At 54.9% G+C, this 10,302-nt stretch overlaps 1 protein-coding gene across 2 annotated transcripts in view; it reads right to left on the bottom strand.

The window, feature by feature from the left end:
* BCL2A1 (BCL2 related protein A1) overlaps positions 1 to 10,302 on the bottom strand; it is a 60,925-nt gene that overhangs the window by 3,338 nt on the left and 47,285 nt on the right. Inside the window, exon 1 of one of the 2 annotated variants that reach the window (XM_086711759.1) lies at positions 6,060 to 6,617. The exons of the other annotated variant lie outside the window; for it this stretch is intronic. Coding sequence (XP_086567885.1) covers positions 6,060 to 6,476 — 417 coding nt within the window. The 5' untranslated portion in view covers positions 6,477 to 6,617. Of the gene's footprint in view, positions 1 to 6,059; positions 6,618 to 10,302 lie in introns of those variants that run through there. 2 annotated transcript variants of the gene reach the window in all.

Raw genomic sequence — 10,302 nt, 5'->3', positions numbered from 1 at the left:
GCTCTGTCTCTCTGTGTCTCAAAAATAAATAAACATTAAAAAAAAATTAAAAAAAAGAAATGGTTAAGCCCGTACCTTTTACATTATGTGTATTTTAACAGAATAATAATTAAAAAAAAAACAAAAAACAGAAAAGAACTGACCAGGAAAATATTTACATTTATCATGAAAGGGCTCATTCAAGGGTAAGAGACTCATCATCGAGCCCCTAAGAGTTGAGAAGACAAGGGCTATTGAAAGCAGAAACACGAATCACGCACAAGGGTGTGGGGGAAAATTCAACATTACCGGCAGTTAAAGAATTCACATTGTAATATGGTCTTACTGATTTTTAGACCTGTTAAGTTGACCTTGTTATTTTGAGTCTTGTGAAATCCCCCAAATTATTTTTACTGGTCCTGCCCCCTGGCTGGTGGGGTTGTTGGGTCGTCCCTCCATTGATAGAGCGCTTTCGGGAGGCAGTATGCATTCTGGGAGCAGTGCGATGGGCCATCCATCATTAAGACACCGATCAAGAGGCGGCCTGCTCAGCGATGGGGCGGAAAACCCACCCGGGGCCAGTCTTGAAGCATTGTTTCCAAGAAGGAAGACAACCCAAATGTCTAACAATTCGGAACTGGTAAAGTAATTGTGACGCATAAAATTGGGATATTCTGTAGACGTTACAAGTGTTGGTGTGCAATACATTAGGCAGGTGATCTCAAAGGAGAAAACTCACGTTCCTCAATCGTCATTGCACAGGACACGCGCACGCAGATGGTTACAGTGGCAGGAGAGAGGTTTCCTCTTTCAAAAACTTATTTCCAGTGACACTATTTGCATCTTAAAACCATCATATGAAACTAGAGAAACAGGGATTCGATATCTTGTCCGTAATGTGGGAATAAAGAAGGAGCACACAGATCTGGTTCTTTCCAGGAATAGTTCATTAGATTCAGGTACCGTGGCTTCAGAAAAGCCTAAGCCGTAAAATAACGTTCTGCATCAATAATGCAAAGAACCCCAGATCCTCAGAATGTTTGACATCTAGGAAGACACCAACGTTATCCCCGCGTTTCCCTGGCGATTATTCACTACGTGTACTCATCCGACAAACGTTTACTGAGCTTCGGCCACATGCCAGGTGCTGTTTGAAGCGCTGAAAACAAACTGGTGAACTAAACACGCAGGACCCCTGGCCTCACGAAGCTTGAGTTCTGGTCACAGAGAAAGACAAGGAACGGATAAGCAGTTACGAGGGAGTCAAGCCGGGTACAGGATAGAGCGGTGGTGGTGCCGTCACAGACGGGACGGCTAGGGAAGACTCCCCGAGGAGGGCAACCGTGGCACGGACCCCTGGGAAGGGCAGCGGGGCCAATGCAGACCCCTGGTGATTCCAGGCAGCGGCCACAGCAAGTGCAAAGGCCCTGAGGGCGGAGTGTGATTGGCTTATCCAGGGAGGCTGGCGCTATGAAGCAAAGGAAAGACTCACAGGAAATGGGGTTGGTTGGGGACTTAGGGCCAGACCAGGTAGGGCTCTGACTACAGCAGTCAGAACGTTTATTTTATTTTTGCTCCCGGGCGAAGGCGCGTTTGGGAGGGTTCCGATTAGGCCAGGACACGAGAGCATTCACGTCGTTCAGAGATCACTCTGGCTGCTGTGTGGGGAACAGACTAGCAGGGCAAGGATGGAAACCGGTAAGAGGTTACGGCCGGCGTCAGACGAAGGAGGACGCGTCCCGGATGGGCTGGGTGCATGACCGACCGACAGGACTGGCTTGTGCCCCGGACATAGGGTGTGAGGGAGAGGGGTGGAGGGGGACTCCCCAGTTAGAGTGCCTTCCCGAAGGGCCCAAGGTGTGGGGGAGGGGGGCTAGAATTCCGTCTTTCTTTTCATTCAGTGACTTTCAATCTCAAGTCAAAATTGGAGAGAAATATCAGGAGAACTTGGCCCCCAAATCTAACGAAGCAGAGGATGCGAGAGACTCATGGAGGGTCTGTCCCCTCGCTGCTTGTGCTTCACGCCTCGGAAACGCCTCTGCCAGCCGGGCAGCCGGCCACGCGGGCACAAGTCTCCGTGTGTCCTTCCGTGTGGCGCAAAAAGACCATCCTTCAGAGCAGGAAGATCATAAACAACCGTAACCAAGCAAACAAAAACGGCTCGTCTCGCCCCTTCTGACTCTTGCAGTTGCTTGGGAAGTACCAGTGCTGACTGTGCGTCCCCATCTTGAAAGGGGCTTTCTTTCCGTGTTAGGGTGGTTTTCCGAATTACATAGTGAAGCCTCTTGAAATCTCCCGTGTGCCCTTCATAGCTGGTCCTAGCGATACGCTGGTCTTACCTTTTCCCTTCAGGGCATCTGGTTTCGAATGTGACTAATATCTAACCCTGGCTGGTATAACTTGGGAGGACCGAACCTGGTCAATCGGGGAAGTTTGACAACACTACCGCTAACGATAACCCTAAACTTGTGCCGAGCGCTTGTGCCAGGTGCTTCGTGTGTAACAGTAACTGATTTAATCGTCACGCCGGGTCCTGGGAGGAGGAAGCATTATTCTCCCCGTTCAGCAGACGAGGAGACAAGGTTCCGAGTAGTAGCCTGTGGACGTCCCACGGGCACTGAATGACCCCAGAAGCCAGCCCAGAACCGCATGACCCACAGTCGGTGCTCACACTATCCAAGCGGCCGACATACTGCCTTCCTGACCCAAAAGTTTTCATAACGTGTCTAATCGTAATTGCGAAGTACTCAGATCATAGTAGTTCTCTGGTTGTGTGCTAACTGACCTTCTCATCTTTCGTGATGCACGCGCATTTCTCATTTGGAGCCGGTGACAGCAGACAGGACCACAGACCCCGAGCTTTCCGGACGGTCACGTCTGACCGATTTTCACGGATCGGGAAATCTCGACTGTAGCTCAGCCATCTGCCCCGAGATGAACCCTCACGAGTACGTTTACTCGTGTCAGCCTGCCGTGCTAATGTGTTCGGACTCAAATCCTGATTCCTTCACGCAACCCGTGTCTCGTGTGGGCCGAAAAGGAGCGCGTTTTCAGGAGCGCGTCCGTCACGTCTAAGAGCGAAGCTGTCCAGGTGTGAAAGTCCGGTGGTTCAAGCCTACCTACACCCAAGGACCCCGTGAAGGCTGAGTGTGTGCGTGGGCACGCGTGTGTATGTGTACGTCCACTCGGGAAGGCTTCATCCTGCCGCGTGCACAATTACACCCAGGTCACCCCCTGAAAGATGAGTCCGCTTCCAGAGACTCTCAGAGACCATCCCATCCCATCGCCCGGCCAAGGGCTCCACGAGTTCACAAAACACTTCTAACTCGTTAGATTTCGAGTAACGTTCATCACAACGTATATGCTGCAGATACCACGTGGGGTGCCCGGACACAGACCCCGCAGAGAGCCGCGAACTGAATTCCTCTGCGCCGGAGGAGTTTTGCTTTCGCTGGAAACCTCCGTGGCACGGTGGGAATTTCCACCCGTCGCCCACAGCTGAGAGGAAGAGAGCAAGACCCACCCCGCCCCCGCCCCCACCCCCGCCATGCTTCATCCAGCCCCGAGTCAGTCTGAGTCAGGGGGGGACCAAGGGGGGGGATGCCCCATCATGACACCGGAAAGCCTTAAACAAGATGCAGGGGACATCCCGTAAAATGTGACTGCATCAAAATTTAGAACATTTGTAATAACCGGGGGCACCTGGCCGGCTCAGTCAGTGGAGCGTGCGACTCTTGATCTCAGGGTTGTGAGTTCGAGCCCCACGTTGGGTGTAGAGATTACTTAAAAATAAAATCGTTAAAAAATAAATAAATAAAAAATAAAAATAAAACATAATAACCAAAGACAGCTATAATTTTCTTTAGAGAGAGAGAGAGAGAGAGAGAGGGCACAAGTGAAGGGCAGAGAAAGAGAGAATCCCAGGAGGGGCAGAGAAAGAGAAAGAGAGAGAGAGAGAGAGGAAGAGAGAGAGAGAGAGAGAGAGAATGAGTGGGGGAGGGGCAGAGAGAGAGGGAGACACAGAATCCAAAGCAGGCTCCAGGCTCTAAACTGTCAGCACAGAGCTGGACGCGGGGCTCGAACTCACGAACAGTGAGGTCATGCCCAGAGTTGAAGTCGGTTGCTTAACCAACTGAGCCACCCAGGTATCCCTGATTACATTTTCTTAACCCAGTGGATTGGGGAAATTAGGACAGGCTGCCGCGACCGAACACTGGTCAGCTGGTTGGGGGGGGGGGCTTAGCAGAGCCCCCCTGGAGGGCAAGGATCAAGTACGTCAAAAAAATGCACATGTACCAGGACCCAGCAATTCGATATTCCACAAGGGAGTGCATGGATAGAGATTCTGTGATGTATTGTTGGGATCGCAAACTGGAAATAACTGAAATATCCATCAGCCAGAGACGGCCAGACGTTCAACAGCATTTACATACAACAGCATAGGTGTAGGGCTCTTTTTTTTTTTTCTGTAGTATTCTTTAAAATAATATTTTAAAGGCCCTTGGGTGAAAAATAAACCCGGAATAAGTACCACGTAGTATTTATACGTATAAAAATTTTTTACAAAAAAGTAGTGTGTGTATTTTCTATAGAGTTATTCAATAGGCAAGATTTGCGTGTAAAATAATTGCTAATAATGCATATCTCCCCTCTGGGGAGAGGAGAGGGCTAGGACTGGGGGTTGGAAAGAGGATCCAGGGAGCCGTAAGTAGTTTCAGAAAGTCAGTTGTTAAGGAGCACCTGAGTGGCTCAGTCGGTTAAGCGTCCGACTTCGGCTCAGGTCACGATCTCACGGTTTGTGGGTTCGAGCCCCGCGTCGGGCTCTGTGCTCACAGCTCCGAGCCCGGAACCTGCTTCGGATTCTGTGTTTCCCTCTCTCTGTGCCCCTCCTCTGCTTGTTCCCTCTCTGTCTCTCTTTCTCTCTCTCAAAAATAAATAAAAATTAAAAAAATAAAGTTTTGGGGCGCCTGGGTGGCGCAGTCGGTTGAGCGTCTGACTTCAGCCAGGTCACGATCTCGCGGTCCGGGAGTTCGAGCCCCGCGTCGGGCTCTGGGCTGATGGCTCAGAGCCTGGAGCCTGTTTCCGATTCTGTGTCTCCCTCTCTCTCTGCCCCTCGCCCGTTCATGCTCTGTCTCTCTCCGTCCCAAAAATAAATAAACGTTGAAAAAAAAAAAATTAAAAAAAATAAATAAATAAAGTTTAAAAAATAAGTCAGTGTTAAGGGTACTGGTGTAAAAAGACAAGCATGAACATCCAGCTGTGGAACGCCCCTTGTCAGTGCCTTCTAACAGAGCCCCTCCACCCCCCAGTCTGGGCTTTCTGAGGCTTTGATAATAAAGTGAATTGTTATGTGGAAATTCTTCTATGAAGCTTCTTGCTGGTGGTATAGCACGTTATTACTATTATTTTTAGTCAATAGGCTTTAACAGCCAGAATTTGTTATGTTGGAAAATTGAAAAAAAAAGAAGAAAAGAAAATCAGTTTGTAAACAATGAACTTGCAAAAATGTACCCGTCTTTTGCGAAATAATAAATACCCAAGTATAACAGCATCTGATTCCACCTCCTTCTGTGCTAATTGTACGTTGTCATGACAGCCTGGCCACAGCCAAGTCCTCCGCTGGGCACTGCGCCTCTGACAGGTGCCCTGGGGAGACGCTCTCGTGCTCCCAAATCTTACCCCCACTCGTAAGGCCTTTAGGAGTCAAAGCTGGAACCGCATGTGTTTTCCAGCTAGAAAGTTCTAGGATTCACTGGAAAGGAGCCAGAAATGTCTTCTTATTATAAAATGAGAAACTTCAGGGGCACCTGGGTGGCCCAGTTAGGCATCCACCTTTCATGAGATCGAGCCCCGAGCGGGGCTCTGACTGACAGCACAGAGCCTGCTTGGGATTCTGTCTCCTCTTCTCTCTCTGCCCACCCCCCCCCCCCACCAAAATAAATAAATAAGCTTTTTAATGAAAACGAGAACCTTTAAAAATAAACCACCTGAAGAAAACAGTAGTTTTTTTTTAACCGGGGAGAAACTGTCAATTCCTAGTTCAAAGGTAAGAACAACGAGAAATATCCCACGGCACATACCCAGCCTCCGTTTTGCCGGATCCATTCTCCCGTGTGTTTCGTGATGAACTCGGCGACAAAGTAGGAAACCTTAAACGCGTCCGCGTCTGGGACGATCCGCTCCTGGAGAAGCTTCTTGATGAGGATGCCCTCAAACGCAAATATTGTCACAATCCTGCCCCAGTTAATGATGCCGTCTTCAAATTCCTTTTCCATCACTTGGTGGAATATCGTCCTGGCCGTGTCTACCGACACCACGTGGAACTTGTCCAGGCATGGCTTCAACTTCTTCTCGACCTCCCCCTGGACCGAGAAGGCCACGTCTTGTAGCACTTGGGATACTCTGCTTAGGTGGGACCCGGGCTGGGGCCCCTGCAGAACGTGCTTCGTATAGTCCCGGGCCAGCGTGAGAACGTACCCAAACTCACCGTCGGCCATCCTCTGCCCGCTGCGCAGCCCCGTCTGGAGCCTGCTCTCGGGGAGGCGGCGAGGTGACGGCAGGTGAAGGCTCGCGGCCCCCGGCGGGGTGTGACGCACGGCGACGCGTGGAGGCTGGGGAAATTTCCTTTTGCATCACCGGGCGGTATCCTTCCTCCCGGTCACTCGGCCTGGGCCGGGTGTGAAAGAGAAAGTTGACAGCGTGAAGCAGGAAAACGGTTCAGCGAGAGCCCACTTCCTCAAAACGTGAGCGGTGGATGCAGGCGCTCAAATGTCTCCTGTGGGAGGATGTGGAGAAGCCGGAGCGCTCCCACGCGGCTGGTGGGCAGGCCCGGCGGCGGCCCCCGCGGGAACTCGGCCGTTCCTCGGAGGGTTGCGCGTGGGATTACCAGACGGCTCAGCAGCTCCACTGCGGAGCTCGCCCCCGGTCTGAAAACAGGAGCCCACACCCCCGCACGCGACCTTCACCGCAGCGCCGGGGACGGCGACCGGCTCGATCCCACAGTGCCAACGGTCACCGCCGGATAAATGGGTGAGTGGCGGAACGTCGCTCAGCCGCGAGAGGAACGAGGTGGCGAGTTGGGCTGCAACAGGGACAGGGCTCCGACACAGCACGGCGCCAAGGCAAGCAAGCCAGGTAGGCGCCGTGCTGTGGTTCCGTTCAGTACGGGCCGCCCCGAATAAGCGGACCGTGGACACAGCAGACTGGGGGCCACCAGGGGCTGAGGAGGGGGCTACTCCTTCCTGGGAACAGGGTGGGATTTGTGACGAGACGCTGGGGAGCCGCAAGGTGGTCGCACGGCACCATCAGCATACTGGGCACGGCCGCCCTGTCCGCTCGTAAGCGGGTCGTCTCACACGATGTGAATGCCACCCGCAGACAAGTGTCCCACACAGCCACCCAGCGGCTGCCGCGGGTTCATGAAGATCTGGGAGGGAACTTCCGTCCGAAGCAGACAGAACAGGGGCCTCCGGGGCGAGGCTCCGGCAGCTCGCCCTCGCCCCCTGGGACTTGAGCACGGGTGACACGGGCGGGCGGCACCCCCTCGGTCTTCCCCCCTGCCAGACACACAGCAGAGTCCTGCTCGCACCGCGTTCTGAAATCAGGTAAATTATCCCATGTCTGAATCAGAAACCGTGGGACCAGACGGGGCTCTAGACTTACGCGCACATAGGTCCCCGGCTGCAGCCTCGCCCCGCCGCCTCCCTCCTTGCCCACTGCGGGCCCTGCATCTCTATGATGGGACGGGAAGGGATGGGGAGGGCAGGCTGGCATTGGGGCGGAGGTGGGACAAGGCGGGAAGCCCGGTCGGCCGGCGCTGTGTGAACGCGGCCCCTTCCCTCTCCCCGCACCTGCCCCTGCACCGAGGAGACGCAGCTTCCCCGCAAGGACGGAGCTGGGCAAGTGCGCAGTGGGACGTGGAGGGCACCCCTATCGCCGTCTGGAGCTCGGGCAGCGGCCTGGGGACCCGGGGTCGGACGTGGCCAAGTGTCTGGCTGAGAGGAGCGTCGGGGACCGAGGGCGGATTTCAAGTCTCCTCAGCAGAGCGCACGGTGGTTCAGGTGTTTGGGGGTCACCCTGCCCCGGCCGGCCGTGCTGCCAGCAGGCGGGAGCCGTGGGGGTTGAAAGAGAGCACGCGGGCAATACGGGGTCCCTGGAGAAGCAGAGTTCACTTTCCATCCACTTGTGGAGTGACCGCGAGCCTTTCCGTCAGTTTCCACGAACCACTACAAACCGGGGGAAATTCATGCTGACTTGTATTTCACGCGGGGACTGAAGGGGATGGTGACGGGGCTCGAGGTGGCCGTGAAGGGGCACCTGTCGGGCCTCCACCTTCAGGAACGTGATGGCATCGGCCCCGCGGCTGCGTCCCGAGTCCCCCCCCGGCGGCAGGTACATCTGCCCCATAGGCCGCTCCGTCAACGCTCTCAGACTGCACTGCGGGCGAGGGTCTCCCGGCCAACCTCCCTCCTCCTCCCGGCCTCTCCGGCCTCCCCGCTCCTGCCTCCCGCACAGGGTGTCCCCGCAAATCTGAACGTCACACGCCCTGATCCTGGAGTCCTGGGGTGACAGGGGACCCGCACGGAACGGAGGAGCGTGTCCCCGGGAAGGTCCTCCCCTGCCCTCACCACTGCGTCCTCTCACCCACGGAGCAGAAGCCAGGAGCAGCGGCCTTCTCCCCTCCGGATGCCGCTGGGCGTCATGAGGACCTCCGAAGGGGTGGGGCGTGTTCGGGACCCGAGACTGCCCCTCATACTCCCATGGTCATGAGTATTTCCGGAAAAGCAGTGCAAGCGTGTGCCGTAAGAACCGCAGTTAGGCATTGCAAGGCCAGGGCTCACTTTCTCTCGCGCGCCAGTGCCCCCGCCGCACCCGGGAAGCGCGCAGTCGGTCTTCGGTGAATAAATGAAGGGCATTTATATCGCCCCGGGGGCCAGCCGAATTCAGGGCTCCATCTGCCCGATCTGCATCCACAAAGGTGTTGCCGTAAAGGCTCTTAAATATTGCAGCGTGTTTACTTTATTTCAGAGTTTCCAGGCAAGAACAGGTGGGAGAGAGAAAGACAGAATCTCTACCAAAGAGAATGACTTCTTGTTTTGGAAAGTGCAGGGGGACCGAGGTGGGTGGGCTGGCAGGGTCAGGGACGAGCAGCTGGCCCCGGACTAGGTGCGGACACAGAGGACGGTGACCTCTCTCAATGCCACCCCACTCCGGGTCTGCACTCACCGGGGGCCAGCGAACAGTCCCGAGCCGCTCTGTCCTCACGCAGAATCTTGTATGAAATTGGGGGTCTGCTCGGAGCACGCTGAGGGAGTCGGCCAGAATGAGTGGGGCCCAGTTATTCCACAAGCATCCACGCACCGTGTTAGGTGCTACAGACCAAGATTTCTGCCCGGAGGGAGTTTTTGGTGCAGGAGAAAGTAGGCGAGGGTGGAGGCCGCGAAAGGAGCAGTGGGAGGAAATAGTCAGAGGAAGCCCCTTCCTGGAGCCACCCTAAGACGAGGAGCCAGGTTTGTGGACACACAACGAGGACAAGGTTCTGGAAACGCACCTGCGTCCCACTGATCTGCTGTGGGCCCAGGGGCGGATGGTCGGAGGGAAATGACAGGTGGCTTCCTACATCTGTCCGCACCGCACAAGCGTCCGTGGCCTGACCAAGGCCTTCTCTGCACACGTCTTGTCCGGAAGCTTCCACCGGAGAAGCATGGCGCCTTGGCTCCGGCTGAGGGAAGTATTAGTGTTTCAGAACAATCGGAAGAGCGTGAGTCACCTTAACAACCAACCACCTCTTCCGTTTGCAAAGCACGTTGGGCTGTGGGATTGCAATTGTTGCCACATCCCTGCACGGAAACTGCCTCGTATCTCTCTGCTGTGTTTACCTACGTGGCCGTATCTCCACAAGCGGGTTCCAGCCCATCCGCTGCTTCCCAGGCCAGACCCCAGATCTTGGGGGCCCGAACCAGTGTATTCCCTCACGAGTGTGAAAGCCGGGCTGGCTGCAGTCTCAGGGTCTGTCCGTGCGGTCTCTCCAGCATGGCGACCTCAGAGGGCTCACACGTGTCTCGCGGCGGCTCAGGGGCTCCAGTGACAGGTGCAGGATGTGACGGGCCGTTCGTCACCCAGCCAAGAGCTCAGAGGCACCATTTCTGTCCTACGGGATGGTAGTCACGAGCCCACACCGATTCAAGGAGAGGAAACGCAGGCCACTTTTACTGCTAAGAGGAGCGTCAGAGGACGGGCAGGATGTTCTAAGCCGGCACAATGTGGGCCGCACGTGCAAGATCACGGACGTACACGGTCCCACTTGGATGTACACGGTGGCAC

Source organism: Puma concolor, chromosome B3 (assembly GCF_028749965.1).
Source record: "Puma concolor isolate L17-30 chromosome B3, mPumCon1.1.hap2, whole genome shotgun sequence".
NCBI lineage: Eukaryota > Metazoa > Chordata > Mammalia > Carnivora > Felidae > Puma > Puma concolor.
This window is presented reverse-complemented; position numbering and strand designations above follow the sequence as displayed.